Raw genomic sequence first — 24611 nt, 5'->3', positions numbered from 1 at the left:
ATAGACTCCCTCAAGAGTTGGTTGTGGCCAGCTCAGTGGATTGCTGTAGGAAAGTCCTGGATTCTTTCTTGGATACACAGAACATAACTGGATATAACATTTATAGGTAAAGTTGATCCAGGGAATATCCGATTGCCTCTCGGGGGATAAGGAAGGAATTTTTTCCCTGCTGGAGCAAATTGGATCATGCTTTGCTGGGGGTTTTTTTGCCTTCCTCTGGATCAACTGTGGGTGTAGGATTAATACTTTTTTTTTTTTTTTTTTTAATGGTTGAACTGGATGGACTTTTGTCTTTTTTCAGCCAGACTAACTATTTAACTATGTAACTCCAATCCCCTAGACCAGGGGTGGTCAACTGTGGCCCTTCAGCTGTTGGTGAAGTCCCATCATGCCTCTGCCTTTGGGAGTCATGCTTGAAACTGTCAGTTTTGCAATGCCTCATGGGACTTGTAGTTCTATAGTGTTAATATTGTTGCTGTAGTGATTGGGGGGGATTTAGACCATGAAGTAGAAATTTGTACCATATTTATTGAAGATGTGGCGATTAGGGCAGAAAATATGGCCACATAAACATAAATTAAAGAGTTAAATAAGGTTAGCTGAGGGCTAAATTTTAAAATGATGGTCAACAGCTGGAGGGCCACAGTTGCCCACCCCTACCCTAGGCAAAAGGAGATGTGTGATTACAGGCCCACTGCGAGAGAAAACATTCTTTTGCCCGGAGTTGCGCTTTAAACTATCATATTCTGGGGCAGCACAGTGGCTAACTAGTTAGCACTTCCTCCTGGCAGTACTAGGGTTGTTGGTTCGAATTCCAATCACGGCACCACCTGCCTGGAGTTTCCATGTTCTGCCTGTGTGGGTTTCCTCCGGGTACTCCAGTTTCCTCCCACACTCCAAAGACATGCTGGTAGGTTAATTGGCTCCTGTATAAATTGTCCCTAGTATGTGTATGTATGAATGTGAGTTTGGGACCTTAGATTGTACACCCCTTGAGGGTTAGGGACCTTAGATTGTACGCCCCTTGAGGGATAGGGACCTTAGATTGTATGCCCCTTGAGGGTTAGGGCCCTTAGATTGTACGCCCCTTGAGGGTTAGGGACCTTAGATTGTACGCCCCTTGAGGGATTAGGGACCTTAGATTGTACGCCCCTTGAGGGTTAGGGACCTTAGATTGTACGCCCCTTGAGGGTTAGGGACCTTAGATTGTACGCCCCTTGAGGGATTAGGGACCTTAGATTGTACGCCCCTTGAGGGATAGGGACCTTAGATTGTACGCCCCTTGAGGGTTAGGGACCTTAGATTGTACGCCCCTTGAGGGATTAGGGACCTTAGATTGTACGCCCCTTGAGGGTTAGGGACCTTAGATTGTACGCCCCTTGAGGGTTAGGGACCTTAGATTGTACGCCCCTTGAGGGATTAGGGACCTTAGATTGTACGCCCCTTGAGGGATAGGGACCTTAGATTGTGCGCCCCTTGAGGGTTAGGGACCTTAGATTGGGCGCCCCTTGAGGGTTAGGGACCTTAGATTGTACGCCCCTTGAGGGTTAGGGACCTTAGATTGTGCGCCCCTTGAGGGATAGGGACCTTAGATTGTACGCCCCATGAGGGATAGGGACCTTAGATTGTACGCCCCTTGAGGGTTAGGGACCTTAGATTGTACGCCCCTTGAGGGTTAGGGACCTTAGATTGTACGCCCCCTGAGGGTTAGGGACCTTAGATTGTACGCCCCTTGAGGGATAGGGACCTTAGATTGTACTCCCCTTGAGGGATAGGGACCTTAGATTGTACGCCCCTTGAGGGATAGGGACCTTAGATTGTACGCCCCTTGAGGGTTAGGGACCTTAGATTGTACGCCCCTTGAGGGATAGGGACCTTAGATTGTACTCCCCTTGAGGGATAGGGACCTTAGATTGTACGCCCCTTGAGGGATAGGGACCTTAGATTGTACGCCCCTTGAGGGATAGGGACCTTAGATTGTACGCCCCTTGAGGGTTAGGGACCTTAGATTGTACGCCCCTTGAGGGTTAGGGACCTTAGATTGTACGCCCCTTGAGGGTTAGGGACCTTAGATTGTACGCCCCTTGAGGGATAGGGACCTTAGATTGTACGCCCCTTGAGGGTTAGGGACCTTAGATTGTACGCCCCTTGAGGGATTAGGGACCTTAGATTGTACGCCCCTTGAGGGTTAGGGACCTTAGATTGTACGCCCCTTGAGGGTTAGGGACCTTAGATTGTACGCCCCTTGAGGGATTAGGGACCTTAGATTGTACGCCCCTTGAGGGATAGGGACCTTAGATTGTACGCCCCTTGAGGGATAGGGACCTTAGATTGTACGCCCCTTGAGGGTTAGGGCCCTTAGATTGTACGCCCCTTGAGGGTTAGGGACCTTAGATTGTACGCCCCTTGAGGGATTAGGGACCTTAGATTGTACGCCCCTTGAGGGTTAGGGACCTTAGATTGTACGCCCCTTGAGGGTTAGGGACCTTAGATTGTACGCCCCTTGAGGGATTAGGGACCTTAGATTGTACGCCCCTTGAGGGATAGGGACCTTAGATTGTACGCCCCTTGAGGGTTAGGGACCTTAGATTGTACGCCCCTTGAGGGATTAGGGACCTTAGATTGTACGCCCCTTGAGGGTTAGGGACCTTAGATTGTACGCCCCTTGAGGGTTAGGGACCTTAGATTGTACGCCCCTTGAGGGATTAGGGACCTTAGATTGTACGCCCCTTGAGGGATAGGGACCTTAGATTGTGCGCCCCTTGAGGGTTAGGGACCTTAGATTGGGCGCCCCTTGAGGGTTAGGGACCTTAGATTGTACGCCCCTTGAGGGTTAGGGACCTTAGATTGTGCGCCCCTTGAGGGATAGGGACCTTAGATTGTACGCCCCATGAGGGATAGGGACCTTAGATTGTACGCCCCTTGAGGGTTAGGGACCTTAGATTGTACGCCCCTTGAGGGTTAGGGACCTTAGATTGTACGCCCCCTGAGGGTTAGGGACCTTAGATTGTACGCCCCTTGAGGGATAGGGACCTTAGATTGTACTCCCCTTGAGGGATAGGGACCTTAGATTGTACGCCCCTTGAGGGATAGGGACCTTAGATTGTACGCCCCTTGAGGGTTAGGGACCTTAGATTGTACGCCCCTTGAGGGATAGGGACCTTAGATTGTACTCCCCTTGAGGGATAGGGACCTTAGATTGTACGCCCCTTGAGGGATAGGGACCTTAGATTGTACGCCCCTTGAGGGATAGGGACCTTAGATTGTACGCCCCTTGAGGGTTAGGGACCTTAGATTGTACGCCCCTTGAGGGTTAGGGACCTTAGATTGTACGCCCCTTGAGGGTTAGGGACCTTAGATTGTACGCCCCTTGAGGGTTAGGGACCTTAGATTGTACTCCCCTTGAGGGTTAGGGACCTTAGATTGTACGCCCCTTGAGGGATAGGGACCTTAGATTGTACGCCCCTTGAGGGTTAGGGACCTTAGATTGTACGCCCCTTGAGGGATAGGGACCTTAGATTGTACGCCCCTTGAGGGATAGGGACCTTAGATTGTACGCCCCTTGAGGGTTAGGGACTGATGTGAATGTACAATATATATGTAAAGCGCTGCGTAAATTGACGGCGCTATATAAGTACCTGAAATAAATATTCTGATGTCAGCTATTGGCTCAAAACCGTAAATTTCCGTGAAGTACACGATTCCAAAAATGACAAAAAAAAAACACAGAACTTTATAAAGTTTATTAGTGATCAGAACATGGGAAATGGTAGCGTTGTTACATTGTTTTCACAAGATAAATGGCCTTTCTCTAGCTGTTGGGGCGAGCGTCGTACTGAAATCTCCAGAACGGCAGAATTTGGGGACACGCCGTACACAGACAGCTGAGCTTTCATTCAGTAAAAGCGATGATCTATTACCGCCCATCGCTGTTATTGTAACCCGGAGTTTAGGCGTTGAACAGCCTAATCCTTATTTAATGACTCCCAGTGTATTCCCCCAAAAATACCGAACCCGAGTTAACGAAGGCGTTTGCCCCCCCCCCCCCCCCCCCCGCCGTTTTAAGGCACGCCGCTGGCGAAGGACGGAGACGTTAAATGTGAAATCTATGACGTGTTTAAGAAAACAGCCTTGGTGCCAATCCTGGCAGGACAGCTGGAAGAGGTCAGAGCGAAGTTATATTAATCATCGACTCGCTCCTACCGGTCCCGGCGGGGACTCCGCGCCTTCGCCAGCCAGGTTCGCAGTCTCTTATTACAGATGGGAAAGGGAATTATACGGGCGGCTAGGCCGTCTCCGAACTTCTCTTCCTTCTCCCGCCTCCGTTGGACAGCACCTCCATCTTCGTCTGCTGGACCTGCGGAGAGAAGCGATTATTCAGAGAGCGGTCTGATCTGCTTTGTGCCGAGGAACGTTCACGCTCGATTACCTGTATGTGAGCGCCGCGTTACCGCGCAGAACGCTAAATCTTCAGAGCCCATTTATAAATAAAAAAGCATTCGCTGTGAAGATGGTCGAAGTTCTATCGCGCCCCCCGCTGGTTTCATGAGTGCGTTCAGCGGTCAGCTACGCTTGTTTTCCAGTATGTACTGAAAGATTACAGGCAATGAATGAGTTCCCGAGGAACTCCTCACAGAGAATCCTTAAAGTGGTATTGAAACCCAAAACCAAAAATGTGATCTGTTCCAGCTCACTGCAATGTGCGCGGTGCAGGGGCGGACTGACAACTCATGGGGCCCCCGGGATCATGAAGCCCCTGTGTCCTCACCCACACTCAAACTACACCCAAAAAAGCCTATGAAAGGTACCAGGGGCATCTCATGGGGCCCTCTACTGACCCCGGGCCCTGTTCCCAAATGGTCAGTCTGACCCTGGCGCGGTGATATGTAACATCTAGCGCAAGTGGGCGTGTTTACATTGGTGTGGTGTGTAGGTGGCGGTGGGCTCAAAATTTATTTGGGGGGGGGGGTTCCCTAGTGCTTGGGTATAACTTTATTAACACATTTATTTTTTTTTACTAAAATGTTATATCACATAGGCAACTGTGGCCCTCCAGCTGTTGGTGAACTACAAGTCCCATAATGCCTCTGCCTTTGGGAGTCATGCTTGTAACTGTCAGTTTTGCAATGCCTCATGGGACTTGTAGTTCTGCAACAGCTGGAGGGCCACAGTTGCCCACCCCTGCCCTAAGTGATATCATTTCTTTGTGACAGGTTTTCTTTAATGAGAAATCTTCCCACGTATATGCTCCCTTGTTGTCCAGCAGTCGATCTAGAGCAGCAATGGGCAAACTACGGCCCGCGGGCCGTATACGACCCGGCGGACCTTTTAATCCGGCCTGTGGAGCGTGATGCTGTCAGGATGTGTGTAGGCGGGGCAGCGTGACGAACGTGAGGGGAGCTAGGCTCCTCTCACAGTCCGCCCTGAAAACCGGAACGGCGCGGGAACACGGCGAGAGGAACGCGCGGAGCAAAGGTAAGTGAATGAATTACTATGGGGGATGAATTACTATATGGGGGATGAATTACTATGGGGGATGAATTACTATGGGGGATGAATTATTATATGGGGGATGAATTACTATGGGGGATGAATTACTATGGTGGATGAATTACTATATGGGGGATTAATTACTATGGGGGATGAATTACTATGGGGGATGAATTACTATATGGGGGATGAATTACTATGGGGGATGAATTACTATGGGGGATGAATTACTATATGGGGGATGAATTACTATGGGGGATGAATTACTATATGGGGGATGAATTACTATGGGGGATGAATTACTATATGGAGGATGAATTACTATGGGGGATGAATTACTATGCTTACTATGGGGGAATATTACTATACTTACTATGGATGACACATACACATCATTCATCTACTCTTGGTCCGGCCCCCGGGTCCAATATATGAACCCATTGCGGCCCTCAAGTCAAAAAGTTTGCCCACCCCTGATCTAGAGACTTCCCACGTATATGCTCCCTGGTTGTCCAGGAGTCGATCTAGAGACTTCCCATGTATGTGCTCCCTGGTTGTCCAGGAGTCGATCTAGAGACTTCCCATGTGTGTGCACCCTGGTTGTTCAAAAGTCAATCTATAGACTACCTATGTATGTGCACCCTGGTTGTCCAGGGGTTGATCTAGAGACTTCCCATGTATGTGCACCCTGGTTGTCCAGCAGTCGATCGAGAGACTTCCCATGTATATGCTCCCTGATTGTCCAGGAGTTGATCTAGAGACTTCCCACGTGTATGCACCCTGGTTGTCCAGGAGTCGATCTGGAGACTTCCCACGTATATGCTCCCTGGTTGTCCAGGAGTCGATCTGGAGACTTCCCACGTATATGCTCCCTGGTTGTCCAGGAGTCGATCTGGAGACTTCCCACGTATATGCTCCCTGGTTGTCCAGGAGTCGATCTGGAGACTTCCCACGTATATGCTCCCTGGTTGTCCAGGAGTCGATCTGGAGACTTCCCACGTATATGCTCCCTGGTTGTCCAGGAGTCGATCTAGAGACTTCCCACGTATATGCTCCCTGGTTGTCCAGGAGTCGATCTAGAGACTTCCCATGTATGTGCACCCTGGTTGTCCAGGAATCAATCTAGAGACTTCCCAGGTATATGCTCCCTGGTTGTCAAGGAGTCAATCTAGGATTTTGTTGATGAGCCTGGCGTGAGGTGCACATAACAGTGTGAAAACAAAGCAAATGGTGCCATCTGGTGTTAGTTTTATAAAAAAGAAAAAAAAGCAAGGCAGCTGAACTTCTATGGAAAGACAGAATAGGAGTTCCTTTCTGCCAATGCACTAGATTAAAACCGCAACAGGAAACCTATCCCCCAGGCACCCGTGGCCAGCTGACCCCTTTTATTTCAGTCGCTGGATCCTCACCTGGTTGCCCTGATCACCAGAGCTCATACACCTGCTGCCATAAAGCTGGCGATTGGTTCACTGCCTCCTCATCACCTTTTTTTACCCTTTTTTTTTTTCTTTTTTTAAAACATGTACTTTTTAGTTTTAGATTTAGCAAAAATGGATTAGAAGCTCAAGCTGCTGTCTGGTGACACCATGAACAGGAAGTGAGGGGAAATCTCTATAATGGAGGCACAGACATCAATGAAAACACGAGGTTATAACTTTTGTATTATATGGCAGTAAAAAATAAAAAAAGATTGAAATGTACCAAAAACACCTGTGTGTTTGGAAAGTGTTGCGTTTGAAAGGCATGAAAATTGCTTTGGGCATTTAAGTGGATCTGTCCTCGAATATTAATATACAGGGTGTCCCAAAAGCTGCCATACATCAGGAAAATGAGAAGTTGTAGCTAAATGTACCTTTATTTACAAAGTATTCAATACAAAATTATATACCTATTTATGTACCTATGTATAGGTACATAAATAATACAAATATTACATAAAATATGAGTTTGTTAGTTTTTCCTATGTATGGAGATTTTTGGGACACCCTGTAGAGCTAAGTTGACAGCTTTGCTGGGGTAGATACAAAGGAAGCAAAGGAAGGGCTGAAATAATTACCTCTCCTGGAGAAAAAGCTCCAAATATATAATATATACAAAAGACAAAGAAACTGGTCACATGGTCTGTGCTGAAAGGGAAGATTAGCCATTGTGGGCTCTTTGGCCTGCTCAGAAGGCTCATATTCCAGCCAGAGGACAAGGCATTCGACATGGGCAAGGTAAGTGACAGGTGGCAGTTCCAAGCCAACTAACCCTCCATGGCCATGAAAACAACAGCCTCAGAAGGTCACATGGTCTGTGCTGAAGGGGAAGATTCACCATTGTGGTCTCTTTGGCCAAATCAGAAGGCTCAGACTCCAGCCAGAGGACAAGGCATTGGACCTGGGCCAAGTAAGTGATAGCTGGTAGTTCCAAGTCAACCAACCTTCCATGGCCACAAAAACTACATCCTCAGAAGGCCACATGGCCTATGCTGAAGGGGAAGATTAGCCATTGTGGGCTCTTTGACCACATCAGAAGGCTCAAATTCTACCCTGAGGACAAGGCACTGGACCTGGGCCAAGAAAGTGACAGCTGGTAGTTCCAAATCAACCAGCCTTCAACGGACACAAAAACTACATCCTCAGAAGGTCACATGGCCTATACTGAAGAGGAAGATTAGCCATTGTGGGCTCTTTGACCACATCAGAAGGCTCAAACTCCACCCTGAGGACAAGGCACTGGACCTGGGCCAAGAAAGTGACAGCTGGTAGTTCCAAATCAACCAACCTTCAATGGACACAAAAACTACAGCCTCAGAAGGTCACATGGCCTGTGCCAGAGAGGGAGATTAGTCATTGTGGGCTCTTAGGGTGGAGTGTGAGCCTTCTGATGTGGCCAGAGGAAAATGCACTGGACCTGGGCCAGGAAAGTGACAGCTTGTAGTCACAAGCCAACCAGACCTCCACAGCTACAAAAACTAGAGCCTCAGAAGGTCACATGGTCTGTTCTGAAGGGGAAGATTAGCCATTGTGGGCATTTTGGCCTGATCAGAAGAACCAGCCCCCAGCCGAAGGACAAGACACTGGACCTGGGCCAGGTGAGTGACTGCTGGTGGTTCCAAGCCAACCAACCCTCCACACCACCAAAACTAGAGCCTCAAAAGGCTGGGACTGTAGAGGTAAAGCTCTAAAACACATCTGGTGCTTTAAAAGGTACTTCACCCCCTGCATTTTTTTTTTTCATTTTAACCCTCTCTTACCTGTTAGGCAGCATTGTCCTCATCCACATACTTACCTGCCCAGTGGATACAGTGTTTTACTGTTGTGATCCATTGCTCAGGCGTCACATCCTTGGTCCTGCAACACCATGTTGGTCCTCCTCAGTCTTGGTGAGCCAACAACCTTTTCTTAGTTTAGGTCCATGATGACACATGCCAGCTCCTCCCATCGACCGATGTGAGCTCCAACATTTGCAGCCTCCTGGAGTATGTAATGGGGATATACCAAGAGGCTGCAGTAGCAGGGACATGGGCAGTTGGGTGGGACCATAAAAAAAAAACTAAAAAAGCAAAAAAATATATATATCCTCCGAAGGGGGTAATATAGGGAGGAAGGCGTGAAGATCTGCTTTAAGTAGTTGAATAAGACCTTGCCAGGGGCGGACTGACCATTTGGAAACTCGGACACTGCCCGAGGGCTCGGGGTCAGTAGGGGGCCTCATGAGATGCCCCTGGTACCTTTTTCATAGGCTTTTTTGAGTTTGGGCAAGGACACAGGGGCCCATGATCCCCTATTGCTCGGGGGCCCCATGAGTTGTCAGTCCACCCCTGGACCTTGCAGTGTATCATCTTTGAGGAAACACTAAAAAATCAAGTTTCCAAGTATCATTGGGATATATGAAGGTTGTCCCTGCTAGCCTCTTCTGCACACAATTGCCTGGCTGCCATTCCCAGACAATGGCCTTAGTGCTATCCAAGCCACAGACCAGGAACAAGTATAGAGATCACGACTTTGTACTTTTATTTGCTGCATACGTGTCCTGGGTCTGTGACTCAAAGTACCGAGGCCAGGCACTTTGTATTTTCAGGAACTCAGCAGTGCAGCCTCCCCCAATATTTCTCCCCTGAGGCGTGTACTTTACATAAAACCTTATAGAACTGCATTTCCATCCCACATAAAAAGTATGTTGATCATGCAATTAAATACTCACTTCTGCCATTGCTTCCTCCAGCTGCTTGAGCTCCTCATAGTGATCCCTGGCTTCCTGCAGAGGGCGCACCATCACCTCCTCTATCTGTGGGAAGAGCTGCCAAAAAAAAAAACCCAACATGTAGTGTGTATAGAGAGAAGGAGTGTTTAATGAGGCAGAGTCAAGTACAGAGCTCCCTCTGGTGGTTAATGTACAAATCTATATATTTAATATTACAATAAAAATATGGCACGGCAAACATTTAATTATGTGTTGCATCAAAAAATAGCTTGAAGGTAAACACTGCAGTAATAATTAATTTCAGGAAATGTGATAAACGTTTTTTCTTTGACATTAGGCTCACATCTGTGCGGGTGGTGCTGCTGCGGTTCCGCACGAAAATCCACCACCCGCACAGAGAAATGCGGACCTGCGGGCGGGTGCCATTAATTCTAATGGCACGCCACCCGCATTGGAAAACACAACCATACTGGGAACCGAGGTTCCCATGCGGGCTGCATTTTCAAAAGAAGTGTAGTGACTTCTTTTCCTGCATGTCATGGGCACTGGAGTCTATTCAAATGAATGGACTCTCGTGTCCGTGCAAAATGCGGCCCGCACGGCCGCATAGATGTGAACCGGGGGTAAAGAACAACTGCTTATGTACAAGTTGTCCTTTAAGGCATGTCCCAACTGCCCAGAATGCAGCCCACCTGAGGAAATACTTACCTTTGTCCTCAATCCAGCAGTAGTAGCCATATGGTCCTGCCCAGAGCTGCACAGCCTTGCATCAGAAAGCACCCCCAATTGGTCATTTTCATCCTGAGCACCTATGCCACTGCCCTATTCATACTTTGCAGGACCACTAAAGGATGCCGTAAGTGCAACTCCCAACAGGAAAGAACGGGGCTGCGCCATGAGCAGGATGGGTCATACAGTGGAGTTCGCTTGTTCGAGGATGGAGGTATATATTTCAGCAGGTGGGCTGCCCGCTTGTCCTTTCATTAGAGTCTCAACCTCTAAATCTAAGCCTTAGTCCTCATGCACACGGGATGTTTTTACAGCGGCTGTTTTTGGCTTTTGACGCTTTTTTCTACAGCCAATAAACCCCCAGCATGTTCTCCTATGTGTCCATACACACATAGAGTGGACTCAACGTTTTTTGGCATGGACGTTTTTTGGATGGAAAAAAAAAAAAACACAAGATTAGTGGGTTTCTAGAGGAGTTTTTTAGCTGTAAAAACACTCTGACACTGAAAAATGCTGCAAAACTCGGTAAAACGCTGCAAACCAGCATTTTTGGACTTTTTTTTACCACAAAAAAAAGTTTTCATTTTGGTAAATAAAAAACGCTAAAAAAACCGCAAACGTGGGAAAACGCCGCTAAGTGCAGCAAAATGCCGCTGAACGCTAATGCAAAAATGCTAAAAAAAAGGTGAAAACCTCACATTTTTAACGTGACATTACACAGCTAACGTTACCAGCATTATCAAAACTCCCCCCCACTGTGCATGAGGACTAAAGTAGTTGTAAACCCCTCCATATACCAGTGAAGTCACTGGCATCAGGTAATACACATCAGGTAATACACAGAGATGAAACAAATCCTTTTACATAAGTTGTACCTGTTTATCTTCAGCCTCTCTACATTCATTCACAGTTCTCAATTTTAAAGCTTGTTTGAGAGTTCAGAAAGCAGGGAGGTGGAGAGCTGAAATTACACTCTGCAGAGTCACACAGTGCCCCATCACAGTTCCCCCTCAATCGCACAGTGCCCCCATCACAGAGCCCTCCAATCACACAGTGCCCAATCACAGAGCCCCCAAATCACACAGTGCTCCATCACAGTTCCCCCTCAATCGCACAGTGCTCCCATCACAGAGCCCCCCATTCACACAGTGCCCCATCACAGAGCCCCCCAATCACATAGTGCCCCATTAGAGAGCGCCCCAATCACACAGTGCCCCCATCACAGAACCCCCTAATTGCAGAGTCCCCTTTTAACATTAGAGCCCTACCTTTGGCTCCAGGCAGAGGGCAGCAGATGGTGCAGGTCTGGAGGAGGTGAACTTACAACCCTGGATTAGCATCATCAGTTGCCATGGTGCAGGTGGGCCAGCCTCCAGCATCATAATGACCAACGACAGCCAGCCTTCCCACACCATGGCTACTCAAGATGCTAATCCAGGGCAAACTGGCATCCTGTGCTCGTGGCCCCCCGGGTGCGCTGGTTGACAAACACTGATTTAGCCAACCATATAAAAGCAGCCTGTCTATTTTATCCACCTAATCCAATCACTACATTTCTCTCATACCTTCACGACCGTCTCAAACATGGGGAGCAACACAAACTTGATGAATCCAATCTGGGCTTTGGGTTTCGTGACTGTATCTCGGTCCATAAATGGTGTGACTGGAAGACCCTCCAACTTCTCCCGATCGCTCTGTAAAATACATATCATACTACTGATTCTGAATTCGATGGACCGTCTGATGACTGGGTGCCTCGTATTAACTAATTGTGCCTAAAATACAACCAACTCTGCTGTACCCGGGGTCATTTTGGAGGGGGGCAGTGAGTGGCCTTGTTCCTGGGCTAATGGAAGCTTCCAGTGAAGACCAGAATATGTGAGCGGTTTGGGTACACAGAGTGTAAAAAGAAGTGTGCACTGGTCTTGTGGGAGACACTGGGGTTCATTTACTAAGGACAAATAGACTGTGCACTTTGCTGGTGCAGTTGCACTTTGCCCCAGAGTTCAGTAAATGAGGTGAAGCTTCGTACCCAATCATATGCAAGGAAAATTAACAAAAAAAAACAATATTTTTGTTTGCACATGCTTGGACGATGGAAATCAGCAGACCTTCCCCTCACTTACTAAGCCCTTGTAGAGTGCAAGTGCACATGCAAAAGTGCGCAGTCTATTTGTCTTTAGTAAATCAACCTCACTGGCTTCCAGTTATGTGATGGGTGAGGAGATAGAGCTGTGTACATCAGGTCATGAAACAAAAGGATTCATGGAGGCAATTGGGAAAATGAAGGGAATCAGACCTTGAGCAGCATATATTATTTGATGGGCCCGGCTTGTGGAGCTCACAATCTAAAGGAAGGGGGAGGTGGTACAAAAGGTGATAGCTGTAGGCGATGTTCTGAAGGAGGTGGCTCAAGTACAGTTCTTAGGTGGAGGTGGGGTAGGCATCCGTGAATAAGTGAGTTTTCAAAGATCACCTAAAGGCAGACAGGGTGGGGGCCGACCGGACATACTGGGGTAGGAGATTCCAGAGGATGGGAGAGGCACTGGAGAAGTCCTGGAGGTGAATGTGGGAGGCGGTGATGAGGGAGCTAGAGAGCAAGATGTCTTGGGAGGAGCGGAGCAGGCAATTTGGACAATATCTGCGGATGAGGTTGGTGGTGTAGCTAGGGGCAGAGTTGTGGATGGCTTTGTAAGCTGTGGTTAGTATTTTGAATTTTATACGTTGGGTTAGTGGAGGCCAGTGAAGGGATTGGCAGAGAGGGGCAGCAGACGCTGATTGGTTGGTAAGGTGTATGAGTCTAGCAGAGGCATTCATAATAGACTGAAGGGGGGATAACCTGTGTAACAGTAGGCCAGTGAGGAGGGAGTTGCAGTAATCAAGGCGGGATATAACCAAGGCATGGATACGTTGTTTTGTGGTGTCATTGGTCAGAAAGGGGCGGATTTTGAAAATGTTGCTGAGGTTGAGATGGCAGGATTTAGCCAGTGATTGGATGTGGGGCCTGAAGGAGAGGTCAGAGTCTAGGATTACACCTAGCACCCTGGCATGAGGGTAAGGACCAATGGTTGTGCTGTTGATCTTAATGGCAAAGTCGTGAGTGGGAGATCGGGGGGGAGGAAATATTACAGCTCAGTTTTAGTAAGATTGAGTTTAAGGTAGTGGTGTGACATCCATGCTGATATGTCGCTTAGTAGATTTGTCATACGTGAGAAGATTGAGGGGGTGATCTGGGGAGTGGAGAGATAGATCTGGATGTTGTCAGCATAGAGGTGGTATTGGAAGCCATGGGAGGTTATCAGTTGGCCCAGGGAGGACGTGTAGAGAGAGAAAAGGAGGGGCCCAAGGATGGAGCCTTGGGGTACCCCAATGAAAAGAGGGAGAGGAGCAGAGGAGAAGGAGTTGTATGTGACACTGAAAGTGCGCTGAGAAAGGTACGAGGAGAACCAGGAGAGAGCAGAGTCATGGAGGCCAACTGAGTGGACTAGGAATAGAAGAGGTGTTCTGTCATCCCAATCCTCAGTACTTACTGGTGAGTCACTGACTTGGAACAACCACGCAACTAACTTGGTAATAAAGTCAGGATCAGGGTGATAGTAAAGTCTACAATTTTAACGTGTACCTGGAGTCTCTGCAATGTCAGTAAACTACAACTTCCATGGACAGCAGTTCAGTTATCTATTATGGTGTTCTGGGATACCAAAACCCCATGATCAAAAACCTGACACCACCTATTCCTGCCCAGGGCTTTTTTAAGTGGGAAAGCGGGGGAACCAAGTTCAACACTGAATGTATGTAATGGCAAGGGGTGCTGGGGTGTCCAGGAGTGTCTATTGATGCTGGCTGTTGGGGGATCTATTGTTGCTGGGGGGGATCTCCCAATGGGTGATGGGTCAATAGTTGCTGAAGGGTCAATTGTTGCTGGGTGAATCTACTGTTGAGGGAGGAGTCTGCTGTTGCTGGCTGCTGGTAAATCTATTGTTGATGGAGTGGGGCTGGGGGTGGTTTTGTTCCTGGGAGTGCTTTTGTTGCTGGCAGGAGGGGATCTATTTTACTGTTTTTTATGGTAACTTTAGCAAATTCTATACAGATTTTTTGACACCGCAAAATGATACTTGGTTCTGTATTCACTAAAAGGGGTAGTACTGGTAGGTGGTGCAACCAAAGGATGGCGCTCATAGATGGGTAGTGGGCGGAGACAAGGGGATACCTGGAAGGGGGGAGTTTCTACACCTATTCTCTGAGAGAAAAAAAACCCCTGACTATTGGACCAGAACCATCATCAGCATCCTCACTGGCCCTAGTAAGTAAAGGAGGAGGTGAGGCCAAGATCACAATTACAGAAACTTGCCACAATTTAAACAAAAAGCTTCGGGAGCTACCTAGCAGAGAATGAACCAATATGCTGTACCTGGAAAAATATTTCATCAAAGCTCTGGAGCTGTATACCACTTCCAAAAGATAAAATCAATTTTATTGTTCAACACAAGCCCAAATACTCAACCAAGAATCTTCCCACTAACATATGATTAAGCTTCAGTATGGGGCGAAACGCGTTGGTGGGAGTATCCTGGGTGCAGTGTCTGTGCTGACCAATAAGGTTGATTTGGAAGTGGTGTGCGGCTGTAGAATGAATGATGTGTGGGAGGAACAGACACTGGAGGAGTGAGCACCTGCGAGCTGGTTTGTAGGTGGTTTGCTGAAATGCAGAGGTTCTAGGTCAGGGGTCTCCAAACTATGACCCTCCAGCTGTTGAAGTACTATTTTTTTTTGGGTGTGATTTCCCAGTCTTAGCAGGTTCCCACTTCCGATAGGACCGCCTAGGCCAGGGTTGTCCAAACTATGGCTGTCGAAGTACTACAAGTCCCATCATGCCTCTGCCTCTGGGAGTCTTGCCTGTGACTGTGAGAGTCTTGCAAGGCCTCATGGGACTTGCAGTTCCTCAGCACCTGGAGGGCCATAGTTTGGAGACCCCTGTTGTAGGTGAAGCTTCATCTTTTGTGAGTGACCTGAAAATATCTGCTGTATCATGGAAGTGGTGATTTACTAGGCTTTTGGGAAATCCAGGTTTCCATTGTATGACCATGTCAGGAAAGGAGGGATCTGCTCCTGAGACTTTTTCAATCTTCAACGCCAGCCTGCAGGATCTCACTTTTTCCCAAACGCCGTTTCGATCCCCGTAGTTTGCCTTTCAGGAGATATGTGATTGTATCTTACTAGAGGCAGAGACCTTGCATGGAACAGTGTCAGGATGTGACATCCACCCACCCAGATACAACCCAGTCCCTGGTGCTCTAGAGAAGATTGAGCTGACCTGCATAAAGTACTCTTCCAGCAGACAGTCCACCCAGGGCTCAGCCACCTCCGATGGACGCACCTCGTTGGAGATATCGCAGCATTTTATCAGCATCATCTGCAACTGAAGGAGAGGAAAGAGTCGCATGGAATGCCAGAAGGCCTTCATGATTAAATAGCTTCGATCCTAACTTAATTATTACATAGTTAGTCTGGCTGAAAAAAGACAAAAGTCCATCCAGTTCAACCATTAAAAAAAAAAAAGTTATAATCGTATACCCACAGTTGATCCAGAGGAAGGCAAAAAACCCAGCAAAGCATGATCCAATTTGCTCCAATTATTTATTTCAAGTACTTATATAGTGCTGTCAATTTACATATATATTGTACATTCCCATCAGTCCCTAACCCTCAAGCGGTGTACAATCTAAGGTCCCTAATCCTCAAGGGGCGTACAATCTAAGGTCCCTAATCCTCAAGGGGTGTACAATCTAAGGTTCCTAATCCTCAAGGGGTGTACAATCTAAGGTCCCTAACTCACATTCATACATACACATACTAGGGACAATTTAGAAAGGAGTCAGTTAACCTACCAGCATGTCTTTTGGGTGTGGGAGGAAACCAGAGTACCCGGAGGAAACCCACACAGGCACAGGGAGAACATGCAAACTCCAGGCTGTGGTTGGGATTTGAACCAACGACCCTAGTACTGCCAGGTGGAAATGCGAACCATTTAGCCACTGTGCTGCCCCAACTGAATTAATATACTGTGTGAGGGCGGCAAGTTCGGGCACGGCCATGTATATGTGCGTGATCAGCCGTCTTCTGGGTTTGGAGTGCACATGCGTGTGCCGCTTGCCAACTCGTGCTGTGATTGGACACAGCGTGTATTTGGCGGCTGATTTCAGCCAATGATTTTGACTGAAATCAGCTGATTGTCTGTGACCAATCACACGTAGCGTTCTGTGTTTACAAAATACAAAACTCTGTGTACAGGGAACAGTGATCTGGCTGTTTCTTCTCCCTGCAAAGCAGGGAGCAACAACAACCAGATGGTAAAGTAAAAGCAGCACATATCACACAGATTACTCATTGTTAGGCACACAATTAACCCCTTGATCACCACCTGGATGTTAACCCTCTTCCCAGACAGTGTCATTTGTACAGTGACAATGTACAGCAGGGGTGTCAAACTCAATTTCAGCAGGGGGCTGCATCAGCCTATGGCTGCCCTCAAAAGGCCAGTTGTATCTATAAGACTAGATGTCCGGAGCACCCCTCCCCCCTTACATCAGATGTCAAGAGCCCCCCTACCACCAGAAGTCAAGAATCCTCCACCCTCTCTTACATAACAGTGCATAAAGTCAGTGAAATAAGACTTTTATATGATTCCCATCATCGTTATACTTTTTTCTGTCATACAGTCAGGTCCATAAATATTGGGACATCGACACAATTCTAACATTTTTGGCTCTATACAACACCACAATGGATTTGAAATGAAATGAACAAGATGTGCTTTAACTGCAGACTGTCAGCTTTAATTTGAGGGTATTTACATCCAAATCAGGTGAACGGTGTAGGAATTACAACAGTTTGCATATGTGCCTCCCACTTGTTAAGGGACCAAAAGTAATGGGACAATTGGCTTCTCAGCTGTTCCATGGCCAGGTGTGTGTTATTCCCTCATTATCCCAATTACAATGAGCAGATAAAAGGTCCAGAGTTCATTTCAAGTGTGCTATTTGCATTTGGAATCTGTTGCTGTCAACTCTCAAGATGAGATCCAAAGAGCTGTCACTATCAGTGAAGCAAGCCATCATTAGGCTGAAAAAACAAAACAAACCCATCAGAGAGATAGCAAAAACATTAGGCGTGGCCAAAACAACTGTTTGGAACATTCTTAAAAAGAAGGAACGCACCGGTGAGCTCAGCAACACCAAAAGACCCAGAAGACCACGGAAAACAACTGTGGTGGATGAGCGAAGAATTCTTTCCCTGGTGAAGAAAACACCCTTCACAACAGTTGGCCAGATCAAGAACACTCTCCAGGACGTAGGTGTATGTGTGTCAAAGTCACCAATCAAGAGAAGACTTCACCAGAGTGAATACAGAGGGTTCACCACAAGATGTAAACCATTGGTGAGCCTCAAAAACAGGAAGGCCAGATTAGAGTTTGCCAAACGACATCTAAAAAAGCCTTCACAGTTCTGGAACAACATCCTATGGACAGATGAGACCGACATCAACTTGTACCAGAGTGATGGGAAGAGAAGAGTATGGAGAAGGAAAGGAACTGCTCATGATCCTAAGCATACCACCTCATCAGTGAAGCATGGTGGTGGTAGTGTCATGGCGTGGGCATGTATGGCTGCCAATGGAACTGGTTCTCTTGTATTTATTGATGATGTGACTGCTGACAAAAGCAGCCGGATGAATTCTGAAGTGTTTCGGGCAATATTATCTGCTCATATTCAGCCAAATGCTTCAGAACTCATTGGACGCCGCTTCACAGTGCAGATGGACAATGACCCAAAGCAGACTGCAAAAGCAACCAAAGAGTTTTTTAAGGGAAAGAAGTGGAATGTTATGCAATGGCCAAGTCAATCACTTGACCTGAATCCGATTGAGCATGCATTTCACTTGCTGAAGACAAAACTGAAGGTAAAATGCCCCAAGAACAAGCAGGAACTGAAGACAGTTGCAGTAAAGGCCTGGCAGAGCATCACCAGGGATGAAACCCAGCGTCTGGTTATGTCTATGCGTTCCAGACTTCAGGCTGTAATTGACTGCAAAGGATTTGCAACCAAGTATTAAAAAGTGAAAGGTTGATTTATGATTATTATTCTGTCCCATTACTTTTGGTCCCTTAACAAGTGGGAGGCACATATGCAAACTGTTGTAATTCCTACACCATTCACCTGATTTGGATGTAAATACCCTCAAATTAAAGCTGACAGTCTGCAGTTAAAGCACATCTTGTTCGTTTCATTTCAAATCCATTGTGGTGGTGTATAGAACCAAAAATGTTAGAATTGTGTCGATGTCCCAATATTTATGGACCTGACTGTATATAGAATAGTACCATTTATTTTTGGAGGCACTATGGCTGCCACTGCCCGTCAATGTTGTAAAATAGGTAATGCTACTTCCGTCTTGTCTGTGCCATAATGCTGAAAGATGACAGAGGGCCATCATTATCTGGGGGCTTGTTCAATTGCTGTCATTGCCCATGGAAACCAAACCTTCTTTACCACTGCAGATTGAGATCATGAAAACAGGAATGTGGTGGCTACAGGCAACAAACATTGCCTGTTCTTTGCTTCTGTAGCACCCTCTTGTGTGCTACTAGAAACATGTAGCCAAATCTATTGTGTATGACACATGGTAACTGTGTGAGTCTGTGATTAAAGTCGGGTTACTGCAGGTCAAGGTGGATGGCTTAACAGGTTGGAACTTGCCTCCACCTGGTTCTGGAGGACCATTGGAACCTTCCAGAAGCCAGTGGGCGGAAGAGGTGGAGACCTAATCTGCATGTTTGTGGGAGTCTAACCAATCCCAGGTTTGGAGGCCCCAGCAGAGTGGTGGACCAACCCATAAATATAGGAGAGTCAGGCTAGCAGGGGAGTCGGGTGGAAGATAAAGTGCTGAGGAGACTGTTGGTGGCCTGGGAGGGGTCCCCTACGTCTAGGGGAGCTGGCCTCTAGGCTGGCTCAGGAGGGTCCATTCAGCAGTACAGGATGAACAGGATCAAGGCCTGCGAGAAGTGGGAGCAAGGAGGACAGAGTGAGGACATCAGTACACCCAGGAAGTCACAAGGGGAGAGACTGCCACATAGCTTTCAAAGGACACGCGCTTTCATCAGGAAGGGCCCCCCGACCCTTCCTGATGAAAGAGCGCACCAGGCGACGCTCGTCCCGCACATGCTCAGAAAGGAGTCACACATTGATGATGTCAGACGCTGAACGTGACCAACCTCTGACATCTTGGAGACTCTGCCAGGCTTCACCATCCATGCTACACATACACAGCAGCATCTGCTGGTGGACCTAGGCTATCTCCTTCTGGTACAGTCACCCAAACATCTGGCACAAGACGTTTTACCTCTCCACTACTTGAGCCTGCTTTTAATTTCCAAGATGTGAATTACTACTTATCTTCTTATTAAATACTTAGAGACGCTGTGTTCCTTTGTTGGAAAATGCGTGTTTCCTGGCTGTGCCAAGCTTAGGGGGGGTCCTACACTTCCATAAAACCTGCAGTTTGTAGTTGTAGACCTTGCACTCGTTCATATTTGACTTCTAGGTTGTAGATGAGCCACACTCACAGTTTTCACGTGTTCCTCACTGGAGAAGTCAAAGTTGGACACAATCTGTCTAAACGACTCCAGAATAACTCCATGGTTTGCCATGTCTGTTGCTAGAATCAGACGGATGATCGCCTGCCAGGGAGAGAATGAATGAGGGGTTCAAAAGTTACTAGATTTGTACTAAAGGTATGACCTACCTTCAAAAATAAATACTGTAAGTATGTCACACAGCCTCATAGCAAAATTAGGTGCGCTTGTCTGCTATGTGTTTATTGCCCTACTGCCCCCTCCTTTAAAGAGCACCGTACGAATTAGTAGCCATCTTACATACCTTAGTTATATATCCACAGCTCCCAACTGTCCCTGATTTCGAGGGACTGTCCCTGATTTCGAGGGACTGTCCCTTATTTGAAACAAAGTCCCTCTGTCCCTCTTTCCTTCTCATTTGCCCCTCATTTTGGTCTGATCTATACAGTGGGGATCGAAAGTTTGGGCACCCCAGCTAAAAATTTGTATTAATGTGCATAAAGAAGCCAAGGAAAGATGGAAAAATCTCCAAAAGGCATCAAATTACAGATTAGACATTCTTATAATATGTCAACAAAAGTTAGATTTTATTTCCATCATTTACACTTTCAAAATAACAGAAAACAAAAAAATGGCGTCTGCAAAAGTTTGGGCACCCTGCAGAGTTAATATCTTGTACTGCCCCCTTTGGCGAGTATCACAGCTTGTAAACGCTTTTTGTAGCCAGCCAAGAGTCTTTCAATTCTTGTTTGAGGTATCTTTGCCCATTCTTCCTTACAAAAGTCTTCCAGTTCTTTGAGATTTCTGGGCTGTCTGTCACGCACTGCTCTTTTAAGGTCTATCCATAGATTTTCAATTATGTTGCGGTCAGGAGATTGTGAAGGCCATGGCAAAACCTTCAGTTTACGCCTCTTGATGTAATCCCCCGTGGATTTCGAGGTGTGTTTAGGATCATTATCCATTTGTAGAAGCCATCCTCTCTTTAACTTCAGCTTTTTCACAGATGGCATCAAGTTACCATCCAAAATTTGCTGAAATTTTATTGAATCCATTTTTCCTTCTACTCGTGAGATGTTCCCTGTGCCACTGGCTGCAACACAACCCCAAAGCATGATTGATCCAACCCCATGCTTAACAGTTGGACAGAGGTTCTTTTCATTCAATTCTGTGCCCCTTCTTCTCCAAACGTACCTTTGCTCATTCCGGCCAAAAAGTTCAATTTTAACCTCATCGGTCCACAGAACTTGTTTCCAAAATGCATCAGGCTTGTCTATATGTTCATTTGCAAAGTTCAAACGATGATTTTTGTGGTGAGGACGTAGAAGAGGTTTTCTTCTGATGACTCTTCCATGAAGACCGTATTTGTACAAGTATCTCTTTATAGTGGAATAGTGTACCACAACTCCAGTGTCTGCCAGATCTTTCTGGAGGGATCATGCAGTCAAACGTGGGTTTTGAATTGTTTTTCTCACAATCCTGCGAGCTGTTCTGTCTGATATTTTTCTTGGTCTTCCAGATCTTGCTTTAACTTCCACTGTTCCTGATGACTGCCATTTCTTAATTACATTCCGAACAGAGGATATTGACATCTGAAAACGCTTTGCTATCTTCTTATAGCCTTCTCCAGCTTTGTGAGCGTCAACTATTTTCAGTTTCAGTTTTCTAGACAACTGCCTAGAAGAACCCATGGTGCTGATTGTTGGGGCAAGGTCAGATGAGTCTGGGCATTTAAAACCTTTGAGCTTGACATCACCTGGTCTTCCCAGACGATGATTGAGAACAATCCATGACACTGGCAGGTCTCAGCTTTGCAAAGGGGGCAGTGCATGCTATAAATTCTGCAGGGTGCCCAAACTTTTGCAGACATCATTCTTTTGTTTTCTGTTATTTTGAAAGTGTAAATGATGGAAATAAAATAAAACTTTTGTTGACATATTATAAGAATGTCTAATCTGTAATTTGATGCCTTTTGGAGATTTTTCCATCTTTCCTTGGCTTCTTTATGCACATTAATACAAATTTTTAGCTGGGGTGCCCAAACGTTCGATCCCCACTGTATAGTTGTATATAAAATGCACTTTTTATCTTTCAAAAAGTGTTTCCCAGTGCTAGACCATTCGGTCATTTTTTAAATAGCTGCATTTGTGAATTTCAAAAGCCAGTATAAAGGAAAAGTAGTGGTTAATGGGGAGCGGGGAGCAAAGCCTTAAAGCGGAACATCCCCTTTTGGGTGGAGCTCAGCTTTAAGAAACCCTTTTCGTTTCCGGCACCCCTCTGCATGAGATCTTCCCGTCAGCTGCCTGTGACTGACAGGTAGATTGTGGCTGGACCTGTTGATCTCTCGTGGAACACTGGTTGAAAAACACTGAGCTAGATGATGTGTTTCATCACATTCGTGCTGCAACACAGAGGGGCATGGACTTAACACTGTGTGACCCGGAACAGGAAATTGTTTTGTCCCTTTGCCAAACAGGGACAAGCTAGATGAATGAATACATGGACATAGTGAAATTGATCAGCTTACACCCTACAAACTACAGCCACAACGTGTGAGCCCATCAACAAACAACACAAGGAATAGGATTACTCCAATACTGGAGGGATTATAGCTGTTATGTCTACCTAAGAAACCAAAAAAAAAAGCCTGGTTTACCCAGGTGTATCTAAGGATTCAGGAACAGGCACCCGCACCTACATGGCTGTCAAATTAGGACAAATATATGTGTCCTTGCAGCCGCTGCATTCCAGTAGGCCTGAATGGGACTGCCCGCACACAGATACATGGAACACCTCTATCCTGTGAGGGCAAAGATAGCCCAATGCGCAGATGTACGCTTAGATACACCCCTGAGAACGAGGTCTTTATCAGACCCAATGGATGAAACATCTGTCAGAAGGGGAGAGGTGCAGAGGTTTGAATTGTCATTAATTGGCTCGACTCTCAGCTGAGAGTCAGGCCAGTTATTGTGTATAAAAAGGTAGCACTGAAATTGTGTCAGACACAATATGTTAGACCAGGGGTGGGCAAACTGTGGCCCTCCAGCTGTTGTGGAACTACAGGTCCCATCATGCCTCTGCGAATCATGATGCAACTGTCAGCCTTTCAATGCCTTATGGGACATGTCAGGGGCGGACTGACCATTTGGAAACTCGGGCACTGCCCGAGGGCCCGGGGTCAGTAGGGGGCCACATGAGATGCCCCTGGTACCTTTTTCATAGGCTTTTTTGAGTTTGGCCAAGGGCACAGGGGCCCCATGATCTCCTATTGCCCGGGGGCCCCATGAGTTGTCAGTCTGCCCCTGGGACATGTAGTTCCATGACAGCTGGAGGGCCGCAGTAGCCCACTGCTGTGTTAGACAATACTAGGTGATTGAGGGAAACAAATTGAACAAATGTGACAGATCCTTTTCTCTGAGTACATGGGCACTCCATCAGGCTCCTGCAATAAACGTTACCTGTCGGATCTGTTTGAAGAGTTCGGGGGACACATTAGAGAAGATGTTATTTTCTGGTTGCGCCAGGATTTGGAACGACACGGCACAGTGATGGTTCTCTAGGGGTGATATATCATTATAGCGGATTGCCAGCTCCGTGTGGGCATTGATCTGGTATCTAGTGTGGGTAAGATTAAAGAAACAGTTATACATCTTTTCAGAGTAACTAGGATGTATTCATATTCCTATCATTTCAGCTGGAGGGATAGAGCTACATCTTACGTATTGTTGTATCCGGGGTGGTCGAGATCGTGACACACGGCGGCTGTCATGAGGACTCCCAACTGTAAAAGTGGCATACGCTCCTGAATAAAGAGGGGGAATTGTTACTTTGGTCAAAGTGCAATATACCCCTATACATATATACACTATATTGCCAAAAGTATTGGCCCCGCCCTCCCAATCATGTGATTCAGGTGTTCCAATCCCCTCCATGGACACAGGTGTATACAATCAAGCCCCTAGGCATGCAGACTGCTTCTACAAACATTGGTGAAAGAATGGGTCGCTCTCAGGAGCTCAGTGACTCCAAGCGTGGTCCCGTGATAGGTGGCCACCTGTGCAATAAGTCCATCCGTGACATTTCCTGGCTACTAAATATTCCACGTTCAACTGTTAGTGGGATTATAACAGAGTGGAAGCAACTGGGAACAACAGCAACTCAGCCACCAAGTGGTAGGCCATGTCACATGACAGAGTGGGGTCAGCGCATGCTGAAGCGCACAGTGCGCAGAAGTCGCCAACTGTCTGCAGAGTCAATAGCTAAAGACCTCCAAACTTGGTGTGGCCTTCAGATGAGCCCAACAACAGTGCGTAGAGAGTTTCATGGAATGGGTTTCCATGGACGAGCAACTGCATCCAAGCCATATACCACCAGTGCAATGCAAAGCATAGGATGCCGTGGCGTAAAGCACGCCGCAACTGGACTCTAGAGCAGGGAAGACGTGTTCTCTGGAATGACCAATCACGCTTCTCTGTCTGGCAACCCGATGGACGTGTCTGGGTTTGGCAGTTGCTAGGAGAACGGTACTTGCCTGACTACATTGTGCCAAGTGTAAAGTTTGGTGGAGGGGGGATTA

The 24611-nt window shown here is 46.9% G+C and overlaps 1 protein-coding gene across 1 annotated transcript in view; it reads right to left on the bottom strand.

The window, feature by feature from the left end:
* Nucleotides 1-4049: 4049 nt before the first annotated feature.
* PDE9A (phosphodiesterase 9A) overlaps nucleotides 4050-24611 on the bottom strand; it is a 65330-nt gene continuing 44768 nt past the window's right edge. Inside the window, exons 11-17 of the mRNA XM_089659007.1 lie at nucleotides 23755-23837; nucleotides 23494-23650; nucleotides 20030-20143; nucleotides 15722-15826; nucleotides 11973-12101; nucleotides 9679-9774; nucleotides 4050-4357 (exon numbers count right to left, since the gene is read on the bottom strand). Coding sequence (XP_089515133.1) covers nucleotides 4286-4357; nucleotides 9679-9774; nucleotides 11973-12101; nucleotides 15722-15826; nucleotides 20030-20143; nucleotides 23494-23650; nucleotides 23755-23837 — 756 coding nt within the window. The 3' untranslated portion in view covers nucleotides 4050-4285. The remainder of the gene's footprint in view (nucleotides 4358-9678; nucleotides 9775-11972; nucleotides 12102-15721; nucleotides 15827-20029; nucleotides 20144-23493; nucleotides 23651-23754; nucleotides 23838-24611) is intronic.

This window comes from Staurois parvus, unplaced genomic scaffold (assembly GCF_062004578.1).
Source record: "Staurois parvus isolate SC_StPar_1 unplaced genomic scaffold, SC_StPar_1.0 ptg001122l, whole genome shotgun sequence".
Taxonomy (NCBI): Eukaryota; Metazoa; Chordata; class Amphibia; order Anura; family Ranidae; genus Staurois; species Staurois parvus.
The sequence above is the reverse complement of the archived record's forward strand: the minus strand, read 5'-3'. Positions and strand labels throughout refer to the sequence as shown.